Source organism: Carassius gibelio, chromosome B16 (genome assembly GCF_023724105.1).
Source record: "Carassius gibelio isolate Cgi1373 ecotype wild population from Czech Republic chromosome B16, carGib1.2-hapl.c, whole genome shotgun sequence".
Lineage (NCBI taxonomy): Eukaryota > Metazoa > Chordata > Actinopteri > Cypriniformes > Cyprinidae > Carassius > Carassius gibelio.
Window position 1 is genome coordinate 26,303,075 of NC_068411.1, and position 22,057 is coordinate 26,325,131.

At 36.0% G+C, this 22,057-nt stretch overlaps 2 protein-coding genes across 8 annotated transcripts in view; one reads left to right on the forward strand and one right to left on the reverse strand.

Moving 5' to 3' along the window:
- Positions 1-488: 488 nt before the first annotated feature.
- dpy19l1l (dpy-19-like 1, like (H. sapiens)) lies at positions 489-8,457 on the forward strand. 2 transcript variants are annotated; one of them, XM_052579594.1, is made up of 22 exons: positions 490-850; positions 1,325-1,349; positions 1,434-1,521; positions 1,754-1,891; positions 2,000-2,120; positions 2,586-2,679; positions 2,837-2,894; positions 3,003-3,094; positions 3,326-3,425; positions 4,059-4,136; positions 4,221-4,307; positions 4,518-4,577; positions 4,660-4,740; positions 4,822-4,923; positions 5,008-5,079; positions 5,294-5,361; positions 5,732-5,756; positions 6,114-6,233; positions 6,350-6,524; positions 6,605-6,704; positions 6,811-6,936; positions 7,016-8,457. In XM_052579594.1, exons 1-22 carry the CDS (start codon positions 643-645, stop codon positions 7,185-7,187), a joined length of 2,190 nt encoding a protein of 729 aa, XP_052435554.1. In that variant the 5' UTR covers positions 490-642; the 3' UTR covers positions 7,188-8,457. The 2 variants fall into 2 exon arrangements, with proteins under 2 accessions (XP_052435555.1, XP_052435554.1); XM_052579595.1 differs by lacking the exon at positions 4,518-4,577 and having other exon boundaries at positions 489-850.
- A 1,464-nt stretch (positions 8,458-9,921) lies between these two features.
- Positions 9,922-22,057, reverse strand: part of slc4a7 (solute carrier family 4 member 7) — a 37,978-nt gene continuing 25,842 nt past the window's right edge. For 4 of the 6 annotated variants that reach the window (XM_052579570.1, XM_052579565.1, XM_052579568.1 and 1 more), the window contains 16 exons: positions 21,468-21,614; positions 21,255-21,358; positions 20,225-20,399; positions 19,867-20,000; positions 18,593-18,838; positions 18,409-18,514; positions 17,823-17,984; positions 17,638-17,751; positions 16,188-16,349; positions 15,862-16,113; positions 15,367-15,435; positions 15,061-15,234; positions 14,361-14,492; positions 14,107-14,201; positions 12,248-12,355; positions 9,922-11,345 (listed from right to left, as the gene is read on the reverse strand). In XM_052579570.1, coding sequence (XP_052435530.1) covers positions 11,264-11,345; positions 12,248-12,355; positions 14,107-14,201; positions 14,361-14,492; positions 15,061-15,234; positions 15,367-15,435; positions 15,862-16,113; positions 16,188-16,349; positions 17,638-17,751; positions 17,823-17,984; positions 18,409-18,514; positions 18,593-18,838; positions 19,867-20,000; positions 20,225-20,399; positions 21,255-21,358; positions 21,468-21,614 — 2,262 coding nt within the window. In that variant the 3' untranslated portion in view covers positions 9,922-11,263. Of the gene's footprint in view, positions 11,346-12,247; positions 12,356-13,909; positions 13,962-14,106; positions 14,202-14,360; positions 14,493-15,060; positions 15,235-15,366; positions 15,436-15,861; positions 16,114-16,187; positions 16,350-17,637; positions 17,752-17,822; positions 17,985-18,408; positions 18,515-18,592; positions 18,839-19,866; positions 20,001-20,224; positions 20,400-21,254; positions 21,359-21,467; positions 21,615-22,057 lie in introns of all 6 variants that reach the window. The other 2 variants (XM_052579567.1, XM_052579566.1) reach the window with 2 other exon arrangements.

Below are 22,057 nucleotides of genomic sequence, written 5' to 3' on the forward strand. Positions count from 1 at the left end.
CTGTTGTGCTCTCAGTGCTGTGCCATATGGGAGCGCGCGCTCTTCCGGCAGAAGTGCCCTCAGAACCCATATAAGGAAATTCTGCTCCATCTAACGTCACACAGAGCCATACTCGAAAAAAACTTTCAGAAACTTGTGACAAACCGGAAGGAGTATTTTTGGAACAGAAATACTCCTTCAAACGTACAACTTAATTTTTGAAACTTTGTCCATGTTTAGCATGGGAATCCAACTTTTTAACAGTGTAAAAAAAACTCAGTGTGCATGAAATAGCATTTCACCCCCCCAACTGAGACTTGTTATAGCACTTATATATCATTGCTCTTTTTGGTTTTTGTTTTATTACTTCCAATGTACTCATCTGTAAGTCGCTTTGGATAAAAGCGTCTGCTAAAAGACTAAATGTAAATGTAAATTGTAACGGGCTAATTTAATACGTTGTCATGGTTCCTCGTCCATCCAAGCGTGAGCGTCGCGTCCAGAAGGGGGCGATGGCGACTTCATTCAACAGATCAGTGAAGTCCCACAGCGCTCAAACTGTGCAGGACTACAGATGTGAGGCTCTCGGAAGAGTCAAACATCTGGTTTCATCGCGTATCTACGCTCCTGTCGCTTACCTGCTACAGACAGAAATATGAAAACATGGCAGTTAAAGCCAGAAAATCAAATGCCAAGGACCAGAGCAGCGAGAAGGACAGGAGTCAGTCCGCGTCGGGGAAAAGCAAGCGTGCCAAAGATGGGAAGGGCTCGGCTTCCCAGAGTAAAAACGGACTTTTTCCAGGGTTAATTAGAAGCAAAGTAGGTTTGAGCCCCTCCGCTTTTGCAAGAGGAATATCAGTGTTGGTTCTCGGTAAGGCTTTGTTTCTTAGCCGCTAACGTTAGGTAGCTAACGGTTATTCACATGATTAGCATCTAGCATATTCTCAGTATTATAGAATTTCGCTCGTAAACAACAAAGTTGAGTAGAGCTCATATATCCTTTATCGATTTTATTCCTGACTAACTCCAAGTGACCAGTTTAATCTTCAGGTTTTTGGTGAATGCTCACGTTTACTAGCAACCAATCGAATTTCATTCATTTCACTCATTAATGCAACATTAATTCATTTATGGTTTGTCAGTAGATGTGAACTATCCACAGACGTTACTTGATTAAAATAGTGTAGCAGAGTTCTTTCTTTTTATTTTTTTCTAAGTAGGCGACTCTTAGCACATTTTGTAATAGCCACTGGTTCTGTATGGTCAGATAAGAGTCCTTCAGTGTGGCCACGTAGCGATCTGTCTCTGGACAAAGTCACATAACCTGATGTGTTTATTTCCACAGCTATTATTGTGGGATTTTTACACTGGTAAGTAGCTATACATCTTTAAAATATGAACATACTATTCCTATTATTGTGACTAAAATAACTAACGTTATCCTGTGTTCTTAGGTATCATCTCTCACATCTGTTTGAAAATGACAGACATTTTTCACACATGTCGTCTTTGGAAAAGGAGATGGCCTTTCGAACAGAAATGGTTATTATCCCCCCCCCCCCCCCCATATGATAACTACATAATTTACTGTGTCTAGAGATGTTAAATTGGGAGTCATTTTGCTATTACTTTGCTGTTGTCTTGAGTTTACTATCTATATAGCTCTCCTTCACCTTGCAACTAATTTAGTTAAATACTGAGCTTGAACTTTAATTGATATCTTGCTGATTTAGATCATTGTCTCACAGTGGCATATGCTATTTTGTCTTTTAAGGGACTATATTACTCCTACTTCAAGACCATCATTAAGGCTCCTTCTTTCATGGACGGTCTTTATAAAATCATGAACGATCGTCTCACTGAATATCCTCTGGTGATAAACACTCTGAAGAGGTTTAACTTGTACCCTGAGGTGACATGAGCTCTTTGGCATCTTCTGAATATCAGTGAAATCCCTTTATTTCACACTGTTTGCTTGAGTTCTAAAGTCGACCATCTTTTTTGCTCTCTTGTACTGCAGGTGGTCTTGGCCAGCTGGTACAGAGCATACACTAGCACAATGGATTTCTTTGGGATCCCTACCAAGATGTGTTGGACTATCAATAGAGGGGAGGGTCTAGATCCGGTGGAGAGCTGTGAAGGTATTAGAGAAGCCAAACATCAAATAAGTATCCATTATTTGACCCATACATCTATGTGTTGTTTAATCTTAGAGCATTTGCAGTTCAGTACATTGTATAGCCCCACACATGACATTCAAACAACTTCTTTTAGTTAAATTGTGGCCCATGAATTAAGTATTCATGACTTGTTAATTCATTCCCTTGTTCTTTATATAACAGTCATCTTTATTTTTATTTTAGAAATGTTTTCTATATTGTAGTTGTAATTAAAATTACATGCTTTAGGAATAACTCTTGAACCTCTTTTTTTGTACTCCCTGACTTTTTTTTGCAATTTTCACTCTTGGCAACACACTTATTATGAGGGAAGATTTTAAGTTTTATTGAGGTGGAGAATAAATGCTGTTTCATTCACTGTGTGACTGGCAGTCAAGTGTTTTTCATTTCACATGTATTTTACTTACTCGAGTGGCTTTTCCACAGGTCTGGGGGATCCTGCTTACTTTTATGTCACATTTGTGTTCCTGTTAAATGGGGCAATGATGAGCCTCTTCTTCATTTATGGAACATATCTGAGGTAATTCAGCCTAGAATAAACATCTAGTCCTTTAATCGATACCAAAGAAAGTGCAAATTTGAGTTTATAATTGGATTGCAAATATGTTGATTCTGTTGAAGCATCATTTCAAAAGTTAGATCATAACGTAATCGTTATTTTTTGGCTGTTCTTGTAGTGGCAGTCGACTGGGTGGCACTGTTACAGTTCTGTGTTTCTTCTTTAATCATGGAGAGGTAAAGCAGACCGTTTTCTTAAGCATCTTGGAGAATTTTTATTTTAGATTTTTTTTTGTTTTTGCTACTTAAGAGTTTTTGTGTCTCTTTTACACCCTTGAATCCCAGAGTACTCGGGTCATGTGGACACCACCTCTGAGAGAGAGCTTCTCCTACCCCTTCCTGGTTCTGCAGATGCTTCTGCTCACTTACATCCTCCGGTAACTTGCTTTCTTCCCTAAGTTTGCATCCCAAATCATAGTAATTGAATGTTTATATCCAGTCTTTCATTCACGTTCACTCTTTTTGTTCATACTTTGAGATGACTTAAGATCTTTTAAGTATAATGTGGTCAATGTTTTGTGTATTTAGGCTGCATATGTGTACATTGTTTATGATTATACACACAACCTTGGGTTATTCTGTGCAATTAAAATGTATTTTGCTTTAAGGACAAGGAACCCAAGCAAGAATACCATGATGGCTCTGGGGATCTCCAATATTTTCTTCATGCTGCCATGGCAGTTTGCTCAGTTTGTCTTGCTTACCCAGGTGAGTGATGGAAGAGACAAGAAGATCACAAACATGCTGACCCAATCACTTGTTTAATGCTGATATTGATAGGAAGTAGAGAAAGAAGCTAAATGTAACATCCACATTAACAGGGTGAAGTATTTTTACAATTTAAAATAATGTTTCTATGATAACGTAATTAAGTTGATTTTCATTCTAATATGCTAATTTAGTCCCTTAGAAAACATTATAAGTGTTGAAAGAAAATATTCAGAATTTCAGAATTCTTATACCAATATAAAGTTCAAAATAATAATTTATTTGGAACTTAAATTTTTGTTCCATGTTTTCACTGTTACTTTTGATTAATGTTATTATTCATTCTTGCTGATTGAAAGTTTTCACTTCTTCTTTCAAAACAAAAAAATCTCGTACAGACCTCAAACTTTTGAACCATGTTGACAGTTTCCTAATAGACACGTAATGCAGTTTCGCTCCAGAGACAGTCATTTGTAATGATATTTTGCCTGAAGAAGACCTAGAAAAGCCTAACATGATTGCATGCCTCAGGAATATTTTGCAATCCAATTTTAAATTTGAACTGTTATGAGAAAATTGTTTTGCAGCAGGATAGCAAGGATGTTATGACAATAATCTTTGTGTGTTTTACAGGTGGCATCCCTTTTTGCTTCATATATCCTGGGATATCTGAGTCCGACAAAAATGCAGTCTGTCTTAGTAACTCACATGGTAATGTAACGACTTTATTAATAGAGCTACAGTATTGCTCATGTTGTGTTTCTGATTCACTGATGAACTGACTGTTCCTCACAGATCTCCTTAGTCGTCTGTTTTTTTTTAATGTTCGGGAACTCAATGCTCTTGACATCCTTCTACGCCTCTTCACTGATCTCCATCTGGGTGAGTTGCTGTACTCATTAGCTACTTGCTCAGGAAAGCACACTGTGGTATAGTCGGTTCCTAGGACACCATGCTGGCTAAATGGTTCCATAGTCTGACCAAATAAGTATCCATGACTAAGTACAAAGTACATTCAAATAGATGACCTCAAACACAAACATACTGTGAAGAAACATGCCAGCTTTACTGGCTGGTCTGCTTTCATTTCAGGGGGTAATTGCACTCAGGGGTTGTTTGGTTGGTATATTCAAACCTGGACTCTTCACATGGGTAAGAGCACAAGCAGAACTGAGTAGTACTGTCTGATGCAGCAGTAAAATGTGCCTGAAGTGACTTTTTGTGTTTTTGTTAGGTCATGCAGTGCCTTGCATGGGTGGTCTCCACTGTCATTCTGAAGTTCATGCTTTCAGTGGTCTTTGGGGCATCAGATGATGTGAGTAAAATGAGAGCAGTGCTATGAAGATCAGTTAGATTTAGGGCTCTGTTGAAATGTAAATGTTGTTTTGAATTCTAGGCCCACATCAGCAGTCTGATCAAATCCAAGTTCACAAGCTACAAAGACTTTGACACGATGATGTACACGTGTGCTGCTGAGTTTGACTTCATCGAAACAGAGGTGGGTAATGTGATCTATTTCCTTGCAGTCAGTCATCATTTTCCCCTTAAAGCTCCGTTTTTATAAGACCTAATGTGTTTGCAGACTCTCATCCGGTACATCAAAACCATGCTGCTTCCAATTAACCTGCTGATTGTGGGTTTTATCGCTGGAAGGGTGAGTTGTTTTCACTTGGGTAATGGATGATTTACCCCTCCTACATTTTGGTATGCATGTCCTGCTTTGATCTATTTGCAACAATATTCTAGAGTTACAGGTTTCTGTCAGTTTGGTGTTTATCCGTTGGTTTAGTGTCAGAAGCATTTTTGTAGAAGTAATCGACACACTAAAGTTCCCTCTATTTCTTCCTCCTTTTGCTTCCTGAGTTCAGGCTATAAAGGACATTGTGTTTCTCAGAAATAAAACTGCAGAAAAGTCAGAGGATGATGAAATGGAGCAGTAAGTATTCTATATCTACTGGCATGATTGTTGTGAACATGAACCGTGAACAGGATATGTGGAAAATGTTACATAAAAGTACACAATAATTTTTTTTTATAAATTATATTTAATCAATACTTTTTTCCTTTGTTTTATCAAAGCCTCTTAGGTTCACCAAGGCTGAATTTATTTAGGCAAAAATACTGTAATATTACAGTTATATTACAATTTATGTACTTGCAAAATTATTGCAGTAATTATTTTTCTTTCATTCTTTCAATAAAAAAAAATCTTATTGACCCCTAACTTTTTAATAGTAGAATATATTTACATTTCTTTGAATAATAATGGATAATAAATTCCTAAATGTTGTTCTTCCATTTTTCAGGAGCCAGATGTTGGCGAAGGGAGTGGTAAGTGTCTGTAATTTCATGTGTAACTTTTTATGCTTCATGCTTTTTTCCCCTTAATTAATGTATATATTGCACTGTACATTCAGAAAGTATCATTTTTTTCAATTTCACGTTGCAGCCTAAAACTACAATTGTTTAAATTCATTTTGTTTTCATTAATCTAAAGAAAACCTTGAGAAAAAGTGAAAACAAAATTTTAGAAATGTCTGTAAATTCATTAAAAATAAGAAACTGAAATATCACATTTACATAAGTATTCAGACCATTTGCAAAAACACATGAAATTTAGGATCTGAATGCAAAGTATGTGACCCATGGTGTACAAGTGGCTGTATTTATCTTGTGTTGTTTGTGTAGTTGGTGTATCACAGTCTGCAGCTGGTGGCGTTTGCAGTGCTGGCTGTGCTCATCATGAGGCTGAAGCTCTTCCTCACTCCTCATATGTGCATCATGTCTTGTCTGATCTGCTCCAGACAGGTGACCCAACTATTCATTCTCCATAACTCGCCCCACAATTTCCATAACGCAAGGATCCTGATTTGAGGAAAAACTCTTAAAATGTGGTGTGACTAATGTTTCGATTTCACCTGCAGCTGTTCGGCTGGGTAGGAGAGAAGTTTAAACTTCAGCTGACGGTCGTGGGAATATTATCCATCATGGCAGTCCAAGGAGTCGCAAACCTGCAGAGTCAATGGGGCATCATAGGAGAATTCAGTAACTTTCCTCAAGAAGAGCTCCTGGAGTGGGTCAAAGACAACACAAGCCCTAGTGAGAAACTTTTGCTGTTCACAACACCTCACTTCATGTGACCAGTGTCTGACTCCTGCATCCATGCAATGTTCCTGTAGATGCTGTGTTTGCTGGTGCAATGCCCACCATGGCGAGTGTGAAACTGTCCACAGGAAGAGCCATAGTGAACCACCCACATTATGAAGACGCAGGATTGAGGTACACCTGATTTAACATACGTGTTATATATGTATTACAGTACAGTATTGAATTCTCACAATGTTTTGTCAATGTAAAGCATTTGATTTAATTTTTCCTTATTCAGAGAAAGAACAAAGATGGTGTATGCCATGTACAGCCGAAAGCCAGCTGAGGTAGTGAAGCGAAACTTAATAAAGCTGCAGGTGGACTATTTCATCCTTGAAGACTCGTGGTGCACCAGACGCTCCAAGTAAATGCTGCATACTTTAAATGAAAACCGCTGTCTGATCAGTTCATTTATCTCACATGCGTTTCTTCTTCATCTCCAGGCCTGGTTGCAGCATGCCTGAGATCTGGGACGTGGAGGATGCACAAAATGCAGGGAAAGTGCCACTTTGCACTCTCATGTGGAGGGATTCACGTCCTCACTTCTCCACCGTCTTTCACAATGACATTTACAAAGTCCTGCGAGTTCCCAAAACAGTGAGAGATATGAGATAACAGAAGTTATCCCCTTACCTTACTGTTTTCCTGTCTTTGATATGTGCGTGTGTGTGTACACAGCAAGGATTATTTTTGTAAAGGTCAGATGTGTTTCTTGAGCCCTGGACTTGGGTGTCTGTTTTGTTTTGATAAGCTGTTAGAGATGTTGGAACCGCTGTGAGAGTCGATAAGTATTGAATCACCCCTTTTTACTGAAAGGATTAGTTCACCCAAAAATGAATTAGCTGAAAATGAGCTCCATCTAAGATGTAGATGAGTTTGTTTCTTCATCAGAACAGATTTGTCCATACAGACTTCTGTTATTTCTGATGGCACCCATTCACTGCAGAGGAAACATTGGTGAGCAAGTGATGAAATGCTTAATTACTCCAAATCTGTTCTGATGAAGGAGCAAACTCGTCTATGCCTTGGATGGCTTGAGGGTGAGTCAGTTTTAAACATATTTTATTATTATTAACTATTCCTTTAATTATCGGTTCTCATGCTTGTTAAAATGATTTTTATTTGTTTAACTGTGATTTTTGCCATCAATGGTGCTGCTGTTGGCCGGTTGCATATGGTCCAGACAATTGTTTACTTAAATCATTTCACTTTTTGTGCATAAAATATTTTTACACTCTTGGATTTTCAACCTGTGACGTTTTGTAAAACTCTGTGTATAGTTTTCACATTTACATTTGCTTTGGGCAGATGCTCTTACCAAAGTGACCTATAAAAAGTTATATCGTTTGAGGGAGGATTATTATAGTCTCTAGTGTTATTATTTTTTTTTTATCTGCAAACTTACTTTTATTAGTCAATGGTTGTAAAAAAAAAATAACTGCTTGTTACTCTCTGGTGTGTGTAAATCATGATCAGTATTAGCAATCATATTTTTTAATTATGTTTTTAAAAATGTATTGCTCGGCTGTATTTTCATTTGGATCATGTTGGTTTCTTTACTGAAGTTTACCATTGCTAGTGTTGCGTTCATTTTCCAAGAGTAAAGAAATGGCAACAGACAAGGTTTTTTTCCCAATTCCAAAGTTTTGACATCATGTAGTAAAAATAGTCCTTTAAAAAAACAAGCTGAAGGACTGTAATCACTGCCGTAGTATTATTAAAGATATCAATTTGTAGCATGTGTTCTGTTGGAATTCAGAAGTGTCCTTTACATTTCAATTGGCATGCATGTAAAGTGTTCAAGAACTTTTTTTTTTTTTCGTTTTATCAGATGTGAGGAACTTTTTATTATATCAATTAAATGTTTTTTTTTTTGTTGAGTCAATCATTGGATCTTTTTGTTGTTTTTAATTAATGTTGATGTGAATTTTAAAAAGGCACAATGTATGTTTTCAACTGATCTGTATAGTATGGTCATATTTAGCGAGATGGTCCTCGCTGCAGTGGTTGGATCCAGATCCAACTCCTTCCACCTTACACGTCATATACCTAAACCCGTGTCCACCCCTAGATGTGAATCCAACCATGCCCCTTGGATCTTGTACTCTGCAGTGAGGGGCTACTGTATTTAACTGGTGAAGAGGTCTACTTTTTGTGTTTGTAAATGGTTAATAAGAGCATATATAGGTTAATAAGAGCATATATAACTTTCATTTTCTTTGATTCGTCCCTATTCACACTTCAGAAAAAAACCTATTTGGTTAGTGTTGGTGTGCTGTAAAAAAAAATTATCATTTGAAACAACCACTTTAAAGCCATGTAACATTCGGCCCTCTAGCGGTTAAAAAAATAAGTGCATATGTTATTCTGAAGGTGTGGCGGTTGCTCTTGTGCTCTGAATGTGCTTCGAGGCACCGGTGAACGCGTGGTTCATTTTATCAGAAAAGGTTTTAAATGTACCGTTTTTAATGTTCTATAGTCGTATGTATATTTTTCTCGTTCGTTATGACACTTTCAGATTGATCCTACTCGCACTCTAACACTTCTGTTTAGGGACATGACGTATGCATGCAATTTCCCGCGAAATCCGTCCTTACGGCTCTAAAAATAAACCTCTATTTATTTTTTTTTATTTTTTTTTAGCTTTATTATTATGCAGAGAAAAAAAATCCAAAATAAAAACCAAGACAAACGGTAGAATAAATACATCAGACATTTTTTTCTTCATTATTTTCTTTAATGACTTCAACATTACAAAAGACAGCTCTCTCCCGTGTGTATGTATTGTCCAAATTCAAAACTTTATGTCTAACATTATCTTAAATCTTGATTTGGCTAGTTCACAAGGTAAACAGCTATCTGAACTGGGCAGAATTCAGTGAAAGAACATGTACATTGTGCAGACAGAAGCTCAGAACACCATGGCAGCAATACTTGTTCAGAGTCTAACTGTGAGGCTAACAAAGGAAGATATGAACCGGCGCATATGACTAAAAACCATCTTCTGGATATGAAATTTTTATTCTCACCCACAGACTCCAGCATTTACTGATCACATTTAACAAGCAACTTGTTGCAAGAGTGAAAATGTACAGAACGAACCTAGTGATTTACAAATCAAGGAGTGCTTCCATATAATAGTCAGAGGTATTTCATTGTAACTGTGGGATCTAAGTGCTGTGTGAGCATGAGGGCAGTGAGCTAGCTTACTACTGCAAACAAATTACTCAATTTAACTGAACTATACTTGGCAACTCCTAAAGCTATAGAAGTTTCCACCATAAAATAAGGTAATTCTGAGTATATATATCTCACATTTCAGATTTTGTCACCTCAGAAGCGAAAAAAAAAAAAAAAAAAAAAACCTTAAAAGCCACGATTACCTTGTTTTATTTTTTATCCCATGGTGGAAATAAACTTCTTAACGGTATAAACCAGGTCAAATAAATTTGATAATGAATAAAATAAAATAACTGACAATTGCTCTTTTGACATCTATAGATATAAAAATGTTTTCAGCATGAACAAAACATAACAAGGCAACTTTTTTGTCCAGAAATGAAAAGCAGAAAGGAGGACATGTGATTTTTTTTTTCAAACAGAGTAGTGTGGGGAAAGAGTGCAAAAAGGAGTTTCCTGAGACTGCTCTAGATTAAATAAGTTGTTGTCAGGCCTACAGCTGTGATGGCAAGCCTACCTAAAGTGCACATTAACACCAGTAACAGAAGAGGAAATAAATGACAGGCCAACAACACTGCAGCAGTCCTTCTGCCAGATCATGCCTCTGCGCCGCCTACTTGACCATTAAATGACCATTAATAAATTAGTTGATTAACACATCGCAAAAATCATCCATACTAACAATACAAAAATCTATAACACTAAAAAGAGAAACAATGTAAACACATGAATGAATGAGTGGGGGGGCTCTTTTAACACAATCTCATTACTCAATTTCTTACTATTTATTTTCATAGTGCAAGAGTTGATCTGTTTGTTCTCTTTCTGCACTGTTTTCTTTTAATATAGTATTTGTAAATAAATCAAGTAATCTGTCAGACCATCATTGGGAATTAAAAAGTACAATAATAATAATAATTTACTTTGTATTTATGTCCTTCATGACAGTTTGAAGTGTTAGCTTTGCACACTCTTTTTCTAGTAGGTCAGTCATGCAGCCTAATGTCTACACCTTTGGTCTCAACGAGACATTTTCTCTTATATTCTTTTTTTTTTTTTTTTTTTTTAAAGCAGCACTCTTCAACAGCTTTTTAATATACTGAAAGAAATATATCTTAGGTGATGATTTGAAAACTGTGGCACTGTGAAGACAGTATTTTAGCGTGTTAAATAATCTTAAAAAGACTTTTGTCTTCATTATTTTGAGAAAAATAAAATAAAAATATTAAATCTAAGTTAAAGTCTGTAGAGTTCTTCATAACATACTCTAAATGTCTGAAATCATGGTGCTTTATTTATATTAAAAACAAATTGTACAAAATAAAAAAGGGTTTGTTGGTGTGATTAAAAATAGAAACTTAGATAAATATACCTGGAAGTCATTTCTCAGCCCTCTATCGGGTGTCTCTACCTTTGGCTTGACTTTGGCAGGTTGGAAGGGCACACAGAAGACTAGAGGATTCTGGGAAGGGCCCTGCATGTGTCCACAGTGAGCTCTCAAAGTCTGTCTCTCATAATGACGTCTCTGTATCCACACATGTATCTCCCTGCTCATCCTCCACATTGATCTTAATACAAGCCTTCTTCTCTTCACTGTAAAACAAAGAGAAGAGATGAAGCAAAAATTAACTCAAAGGAGGTGCCCAGCTAAATTGTTCTAAATGTTAATATTGCCATACTTGCAACTAACAGTATCTGATTCAATAAAGCACACACATTATATAAGCAAAAGCAAACCCACAAGCATTGGTTTTAAACAACCGATAAAGGCCTGGTCACACGAAGATTAAAGAACGAAAACTAATAAATTTGATCAAATCTAAATTTTGTAAATAAAAATAATTTCTAAAATAAATAAACAATATTTTATATATATATTATATGTTATATTATCTATATAAATACATTATTTTTTCCTTTATGTTATAAATAAAACAATTATGCATTATAATTATTTTCATTTATTATTATACAAAGTATATATTTGTTTTACAAATATATATTATGTATAAATACACACATACAGTGTATATTTAAAAAATATTGTATGTATAACAAGTATATATTTATATTCATATACATTTATATGATATATAAATATATTTCAAATATAAACATAACTTATTTTTCTTAAATATATACATGCATGTGTATTTATATATGCATAATATACACATACCACCAAACATATATTATGTAAACAAAAACTTTTAATGTTTTTGGATGCGATTAACTGCAGTAATTTATATATATTAATATATAAATAGTACACCAGGACTAATTTGCAATAATTAACTTAAATTATTCATAAACATACATAAGTAGTTGCACTGAATCAAGTTTAACAATATAGGTTAAAATGAAAACTGGGACAAACAGGCCTTTACTGGTTCAAATCTTACATCTATGCAGGAAAAACAGGCTGTGCGTTATGCGCAGTGAGAGGAAACAGAGCGCTATGAAAACCAGGGAAGATGTTAGAGGAACAGGGCTACCTGGCACTAGGTTTCAATAGTTTGGCACTGTCAGAGCTCATGGCAACAGATTTCCACACAGCAGTTTTGGCCATCTCATCAGATATGTTAACCACAGAGGGGTCAGTGCTGCAGAAAAGACACATCAGAGCACTTACAGCTGGTCGCACACACTGTTAACATACACATTGCTCTTCCTGTTCACCAGCACAGTGCCTGATGGCCATTTGATTAATAAAGCATGAAAATCACATCAGATAAACCAAAGACAAACCTTCCCAGCGCAGACCCTGTGTGTTATTTCAGAGAAGAGCATTTGACGTTGTTGTGATGTAGTTCATGAGTAATATGTCATGTTAGTAATCAAAGCACCTTTCAGTCAGACAAAGTTTTACTTGCTCACTTGCTGAAAGCTAAAAATCAACCTTATGGAATTGTTTTTGTTCTATAAGACCAAACTGGTTAAGATAAAAGTAACCATGAAATGGACACTAAGCAGATATGAGACAAAAGGGACTAAACTTGCCAAACAAGAACAACAAAATCAATCGTTGAGTTACCAAAACAAAATCCACATTCACAGAGCAACCTTGAACTAAAGAAGTGGTTCAAAAATGCCAAACCATTTAAACATTTGAGGTCGGTAAGATATTCTTTTTACGTTTTTGAGATACATCTTATCAAGACTGCATTTGTTTGATAAAAAAATACAGTAATAATACAGTAAACAGTAAAATTATAACAATTATAAAAACATTCTGTTCAGTATATTTTTAAATATTATTTATTTATCTGATGGCAAAGCTGAACAATATATTTAAACCAGCTTTTTGTGGAAACTGTGCCTTTTCTTATGATTATTTAATTAATAGAAAGTTCAAAATAACAGCATTTATTAGAAAAAGTAAAGCCATTAAAACCTAAAAATTTTTTTTATTTCTGTCACTTAGGATTAATTTATTTTCCCTGCCAAATAAATGTTACTTTCTTCTTTAATGTGAAATTCTTCTTACTGACCCTAAACTTTTTAAGAGTAATGTATGACTAAATTGTGTATAATCATGGCGAAAACAACAACAGGGGTTTGAGCACATTAATTATTGACGATTAATCCTGTTGAGTAATTATATAAAATATCTGACCACAATTCCAGAGAGCCATTATTAATGTGGATTACAATTTTCTTGTCAAGATATTGTCTTCAGCTGTCATTTAAAGGCTAAATGAGTCACTGCTGTAATATTACTATCCCTTATATTAATGTAATGAGAGTTAGTGCTCTGAAAATGCTCTTGTAACCTGTTAGTGAAGCCTAACAAGTGTACAGGTCAATGACACAGCTGTCTGTCAATGAGATGGCCCTGGTTAATTTATTTAGATATTACTGAGCTCTAGGTTCACACATGAACTGTCAATTACCAGACATACAAGGTAAATTATGAGCAACAATCATCATCTGAAGCTCTTCTGCATTGGGAAAGGATGAGCTGAATGAGGTGCATCAATAACTTCAGCCGATGCAGAACTGTCAGAGGAAGATTCCGACTCGTAACCACGCACTCACATCGTGATGTGCAAAATACTTTGCATTAAATAAAGGTAAGTGAGGATTAAAGCTGGAAAGAGGGTGTATGGGGCGTTAACCAGGACTCAAGCAGGCCTGAGAGTAGACAAAAGACCAACCACTCCGCTCGTGTCTTCCTCATATGAGGTGTCGGAGACTACGCTGTCAGATCTGTCTCAAAACAAACAGGTCAAAATGTACTGAATGAGGCTAACACAGGGTGTTTAAGAGAAACCCACATCAAGAAAGGCCTTAGCTCATACAGGATAGATTTCACAGGATGTATTGTATACTACAGCTGTGAACCTTCACTAACCTGACTTTAAGGGTCTTCACAGGGATTTCCAGGTGGTCCCCATTATCATAAGGGATCTCTATTCCTCCTTCAGCCTCCATCATGCGCTGTGCTTCCTGGGTAGACAGAAAAAATGTGTGCTGATAGAAATATTCAAAGTATATATTAGAAATTATCAAGAGAAGATAAACAAAGCATCATATTGATGTTCAATGCCCATAAAGGGGTAGAGGAGAACCAGCTTCAAAGTTTCACTTCACATCCTAAACAAGTACCTCTTTTGCCTTTTTCTTTTTGTCGTCTTCTTTTTTCTTCTTGCTTTCTGGCATTAGGTCATCCAACCAGCTAAGCTCCCTATTCGTGAAGCAGAAATCCAGAAGCTTCCTCACAAATACCAGAGCAAGAACCTACAAAAGGCAAATACAACACCTGAGAAAAATACATGCAACAATGGATGATGTGCATAATAATAAATAAATAAAAATAAAATTATATATATATATATATATATATACACACACACACACACACACCCACACACAGTATATATTTTCTAAATGTAATCTACAAGCATGCAGAGACGGAAATAAATTTCTTTGCAAAATTTTGGGTAAAATTTGCAGTAATGACAAGCAGCGCTGATTGTACTAAAATGTCAAGTACATAATAAGTTTGCTTGAAATTTTACTTTTTTATATTAAAAAAGCTACACAAATAATATGCAATAATAAGGATATGCTGCAAACGGTCATATACTGTACCTTCACATCTTGAGATGTGAAAAAGACATTTAATCAACATTGTAGGATTTTTCTGGACTTAAAATGCAATATTTCTACCACAAAATAACTATTTTAAACCTTTCACATTAACATTCTTTGAATTGTTTGTAAAGAAAAAAATCAGTGTTTAAAAATTCAGAAAATTCAGTTTCAATTAGTTTCAATTAAGCTGTAAATGGGACCTATGACGTACCATCATAGGGAAGACCACGGCGGCAGCAGACGCTTTGATGACCCACAGCAGCACCAGGCAGGTGAGCTGAACTATTGTGAATATGTGAACCTTCCACAGCGGCACATATCTCAGGTAGATCAGGTCAGGCTGGTGCTTTGCCGGCATCCCAAACAGCTTAATACGGTCAAAGAACTGCAGTGCAATGAATACACAAACAACATGACCACACATTCATCATAGCCTTAGTTTGACCGGCTTGTATAAACAAGACAGAAATCAATCCTGTAACTAGATCAAATATTGCGAAAATGAAAGTGTGCTAACCTGTATGCCTTTGAGTGAGGAGACACCCATGTAGAGGAACACTCCATACAACACGGGCATTGGGATAAACTATAGAGAAATAAAATATTTTTTTTTTTTTTTAGAAAAATAATTACAATTAAAAACACAGTTAACCCTGTAAAGCCAGACATGTGGTCTTTTTATTATTTTTTAAATGTATATTATTTATTTCTTTATTGCAATGGAAGAGTAAACTGAACCTTTAGACAAAATATAAAACAATAAGAATGGCATATTTGTTTTATTTTTATTAGATATACATCTCATATAGCATGATATAGTAGAATATGGAGCTAATACTCCAAGAGGAAAAAAATCTAAGGCCCTAACCAAGTTAAATATGTGATGTTATATATTTATAAATATTTACTTGGCAAAAAGTAAGATCAAATTTTGATAGCTTGAAAAGTAAATCAGTGTGATCTCCACACTGGCAATTTTTTTTTTTTTTTTGCACTACAAACTTTGTCATACCTTTAGAATGGATGTCATGAAGACAGACAGACCCATAAGTACAAAGATCATGAGCCCAGTAACCCTCTGCTCACGAATTCCCAAAAACTTGGGCTGCTCTCCCGGGGCTGAGCACTCCGACTCCACCTTCAAACTGTTGACGTGAGAGATGGAGAGGACAGTGGCAGCGACGAACCAGGGCAAGCCCATCACAGAACACACGCCCAGCATCACAGCCACCACCAGGAGGTCCAGATGATACCCACAGCCTTTCTGCAGAAGAACAGAATCATGAGCCCCAGGACGGCTGCAGTGCTCTGACAGACCGGATCAGGTGTCAGACTGACCTTGAGCTTGTGTTCTTTACGGTTGATGATGACAGCAGTGATCTGCTGATCCATGAAGATGAGGATGGTGCACAGGAGGGCAGGGATGGCTGCTGCAAACAACGTCCATGTAGGGTTATCACCCAGAGGTGAGATCAGCCAGCCACGGTTCTTAGAGGTGGGCTATTGGACAGAAGAAATACACTTTAAATAATAAACGGAGCAATTCCACGAGGGTCCTCGCACCATCGGTGCTCAGGGCCTAATTATATTAAACATAAAATTGAATGTATTGGGGATGAACAATTTTTGTGTCATTTTACTTTTCAGTCTATATTAGAGAATGCTTCATTTATTGGTATCTGTATTGTATTGCTGACATTCTTATTTCTCCTATTTTTACATTTAGATAATCTTTGCCAATATCTAATGCTCAAATAAAGCTTTTTTTTTAGGTAACACAATCTTTTGCAATCTCAAAATTAATATTCATATTTCATACTGTACATTTTAATGTTGTGATGCCCTATATTCACTTGCAGCATTTGACTGGTTTTAGTTAGTCACTAGTTTTTTAGGCAAAATAGTACAGAATTTTACTACCAGTCATAGGTGTATCCCTTTACAAAAGGAATTTACAAAAAAAATTATGCTTTAGAGTGTCCAAAGACAAAATTAACAGCATCCAAGAAGCACATACTTTTATTTTTAGTCTCACAAGAGGCACCAAAGCTGAATTTTTGCCTCGATTTGATCAAAAATAGAACAAAAACAAAATTAATGTGAAATATTCAGTGTCACTGATTTGTTGCTCAAGAAACATTTCCTATTAATATCAATGTTGAAAATAATTCTGCTGCTTTTTGAGGAAACCGTGATGCACGATGACTATAAAGTTCAAATAAAAAGCATTTATTTGAAATTGAACTAGCTTTTGTAACTTATTTCACCTTTTAATCAATTTAATGTGTCCTGAATAAAAGTTAATTTCTTACATTTCAAACATTTTAAAAATTATTACACTTTTGAGCATAACTAACGGCAATACTTGCACAAGAGTGCAGCACCTGGTTCTTAGGCTTTATAGAAAAACAGTTAAAGGAGAGAGGTTAAATCAATATCCAAAGCCCAGCAGGATAACAGAAAACAGGAACAGCTGGAGTGGTTTAGAGTCAACTGAACCCCGCTAAGTGTGTTTTCTGTTTATTTTGTATTATTTATATAAGTTTGGCCTCCATTCACATGATGGTACACTCATTTTAACTGTTTTTGATGATATAAAGCTGTGCAAGTTAAGCTTTTCGAGAAATACTGATTCCAAATCTTACTTTGTGAAAACTTTTAGGCGAATTTAGAAGAGTGGAAACCAAAGGTCAAAAGTCCAGAAACCCTAAAACCAGCCAAACATGAACTGTTGAATCTAGCTTAAGAACAAAAACAAATTAATTACAGAAAATGACATTTATAGTACCTCAAAAGTATCTGGGACGTGTAGTTTAGGAGAGGGGATGCCCACCAAGTAATCAACCATGACCATAATCATGATGGTTAGAAAAACTGCAAAGTCACTGATTGAAGAGCGGACCTGGAGGACAGAAACTAAATGTTAGAGCAAATAACACTATCAGCACATGATCAGAGCATGACTCTACGGACCTTAGTGGGGAAATAGTTCTTGGTCTTGAACTGCTTGAGGAAGGATGAAAGGAAGAAAGTGGTGAAGAAGAGAATGACAGACCAGAACAAAACATCAGGGATGTACGGGCCATTGTGTCCACAAGCAGGACCCACAAACTCGCCATGGAGGTTCTTGCAATTCTTTAAAAAGATAGAGTGAAAAAAACAAGTAATAATTAAATATATTTTATAACTTTGATGTGAATACAAGTGCATCTAAAAATTATAAATAAATAAATAAAAGACCTTGCATGTTACACCTTACAACAAGATTTTTTTTTTTTACTTTTGTTAAAAGTTCTATATGCATTTGATTCAGAAACATGCTGTTTAGAAGTTGTTTATTTATTATTTATTGATAAACTATTGTCTGGCAACTGGACAACTTTGATGCTGCACTTTTTCTCCCTGTCCAACTTATTCTGAACTTGGACATAAAAATAAAATAAAAAGTGAACAATTAAAATGTTAAGTTTATGTGTATTGCCGTTAAACATATTTCTCCTATTAATGTTAACTTTGGCAGCACTATTAAAAACACTTTGTGAAGAACAGAAATGCTTACTGGCACATCAAGGTCACTCCAGTTTATGGTGTCGGGGTTAAAACCTGACTGATTCCATGCCTGTACCATCTTCTCTGTGATATTAGATGGAGGTGAACACTGACATCTAAAAAAAGATAAGTAAATTAACTTATAATAAACATGAAGCATAATACCATAAACAACAAGGTGAATATTTCCTTACGTGTAAAATGTGAGGTTATCCAAATTGTCGTGCATGTTGAAAGGGAACATCTCCCCAAGCTGGAAGAGTTTCTCTAAGGCCTCATAGATGAAAATGATGCAGATGAGAGCAGCGAAGGCTTCCTCTGTGAATCTTGTTATATAGCACACTAGAGAGCTGGCATCTGTGGCAACCAACACGATACATAAGAAGGCCGTCCACAGGCCAATGCTAGTGCGCAGAGAGAGGTAGGACAGACCATAGTCACTGAGGAGAGACAAACAGACATGTTATACATCACAACATACCTGGATAAAATCATCTGCTAAATGAACAAACATAAACCTCATCTGTGTATTTCATATAATCAGCAATTTGTTTTTGTATAGAGAACGGATAAACAGAATTTTGATACCAAGCAATTATGCAATTTTATATTTGCACTGCTGCAAAAAAACATATAGACACTGATGGTTTTGGACATTTAAAATGTATGTTGTATTTTTCAGAGCGCTGCACCACTCTTTCCCGCACCAGTAGATGGCGCTATGGTACTTACAGCTTAAAAATCAATCTTTCATAAAAGGAAACAATCTGAATTGAATTTCACTTTTTAAACTTTAATTTGGTTGTGGCTAGAAGGGATACAGCAAAAACTGACAGCTAATTTTCTTCCTAGTTTATTGCGTTTTATTAACATCTACAACCCTAATCAAACCCCTTACAATAATGCAAAAATATTAATTATTGTTGTACAGTGTGAGAAAAATTACACTATATTGATGTGTGCATGCCCAGTAGTTTTTGCTGTATGCCTTGTAGCCTTAACACTGTAGTTGACATTGAAATTCAACCACCGACTGGAATGTGACATGTTATACTTCAATTTTATCAACTTTAACTTTTTTAAACAATAGGTAAATTGACTGGACTAACAGCATTACAGGAGTGCTGATATTTCATAAAATATCAGGGTAAAGAACTCAACATTCATTCCTTTATAAGTTTGCATGCAAAATAAAATAATCCAATTAATCACAATGATTTTCATTAGCTTTTTATTTGCGCACTGTAAGTTGGTACTGTAATCAAACTGTAAGTTTGATTTATTTAGTTCTATGAACTCAGTCCAAACTGTTAATTTGAATGAATCCAATATATTTTAGTCTTAATGAATCAAAAACTTTTTTTTTTTTTTTTTTTTTATAAATTGCCCGTTTCTCAGTACGAAGAAAATACATAAGGGAGAGGATGAGGAACACTGTGACACTCTACTGAAAGTGAGTCTCCCTCACCTGCAGAACTTGAAAAGAATCTTCTCAAAAACTAGAACTGGCCCAGTGCTTCCCAGGATGGTGAGAGGCTGACCAGAAAACAGAGAGAAGGCCACACCGGTCAGCGAAGCTCCAAACAGAGACTCAATGGCACTCTAAAACAAACCCAGACAAAAGAGATGTTATCAACGTTTCAAACAAAGAATAAACACATTCTTTGGAAGCAGAAACTATATATTTTAAAGCATAAGGAAAGATTATGCTTAATAAACACTCTTGATTCCAGTGAATCTGAATCATATTCAGACTGTCTGTTCCACTCAGATTTAATCCGCCATTATTTTTTCCAGATAGATCCAAGTCTGCAGGTCTGACTCACTATGTTGTTTTTGGTGGTTTCCCCCAGAAGGCCTCCGAAGGTGATGACAGGGGACATGCAGGCACAGTAGAGGAAAAGGATAGAGGCCAAGCACTGAAGGCTAAGAGCGTCCCGCACATCACTCCAGTAAAACGGAGCTTTCCGCTTAACGTCCAGCACCAGTCCACCAAATATCCTGTGATGAAAGAAGAAAATAAAAGGATAAATTCTATCAGGACATACTCACAAAAGCAACCAAATTCAGAGTTAAATAATTTGCAGTATTTAACTAATAATAATAGATATTGCTGTTAAATATTTGGTATTAACAATCCACGTTTTCTAATAAAACAGAAATTATTAATGACTGTTGGGTCTAACAGTGAAGTTAACCAAGTCCCCAGATTAATGGAAATAAAATTAGTAAATGTATTTGGAATTGATATTATAAGGGCATCTCATTTTGTCCTAATGGCTGCTTAGGGTGTGCTGTATTTTCAGAGCGCTCAGGGGTTCTTAAAACACATCTTAATGGACGGCTCTCTTACACAACTGTCTCCAGCTGGCCATTTAAAGCTACAAATCAAAGGATAGGCGCCACTGTTAAATATACCGCTTTTATTCAATACCTCCAACATGAAAGTCTCACAAAATTTGCACCATAAAAACATTATTACCCCCCTCCATTTAATGCTTGTTTCATAAGGTCCTCCTTCATTAAGAGACTTCACCGACACCCCCCCCCCCCCCCCCTTCTCTCTCTCACAAACACGGTGTTCAGGCAGGGTTCAGTTTGACACACATTATACATGTCCTTAAAGTCCAGACAACTTAATGGCCTAATGCAAGAGCATAACATGTCTAAGTATGTCATATAATCCCATCAGCCATATTTAGGGCATGATATAATAGAATCTCTCGGTTTTAATATATGCTCTGTTTTGCATACCTCTACCTACATTTATAGACCAACTCAACAATAATATGGTTGAGGTATGCATGAAAAAAAAGTATGCAGCCAATAAATGTTGGAGGTTAGATGATCTCTGACCGTCCTGTCCTCTGGAGTTCAGGTCCGGCGTGGTGTTCCTCTTCTTTGATAATGTCTGATAGTGGAGCAGAGCCATTAGGCGTAGAAGGCATCTTCCTCTTCTCCTGCAGACATAAAAAATGGCAACAAAACCCCCATTAACCCAGTGGCTGGCTTTTTCCAGGGACTAAACCAGCAAACTACTGGTTACCACTATCTCTGGGGTATGATTACCTGTGACGGGACACACTTTGGCGGCTCGATTCGTATCGTGGGGTCCCATTCTCCTGGAGGCAGCACTGTCACCTGGTCCAAGAACTCGTCTATGCCAGACAGAAGGTCATTCCTGTCTTTGGCTTTGTACGCTACATCATGAAAGATCTGTCATGATGATAGAGAAGACATGAAACTGAAAATGTAGTTTTGCAAACTGAACTGCTGCAATCTTAAAATTAAGATTAAGAGTAAAGACAAGCTGAGCTTCCTTCAATTACTTCTTTACAATACAATTGAAGTGAAATTTTTAAATGTTTCTGAAGTCTCTTTTGCTCATTAATGCTGCATTTTTATCAAAAACATCAAACAGTAATGTTGTGAAAAATGTTTACAATTGAAATTAGATGTTTTCTGTTTAGAAATAGAATTTGTAAAGTAGAATTTTTAGTATCATTACTTCAGTGTCACATGATCCTTCAGAAACTGTTCTAAATTGCTCAACAAATATTTCTTAATATTATCAATGTTGACCATTATCTTTGTGTAAACGGACCATTGTTTAGGATTCTTTGATGAACATTCAAAAGAACTTGCTCTACCTTATTCAG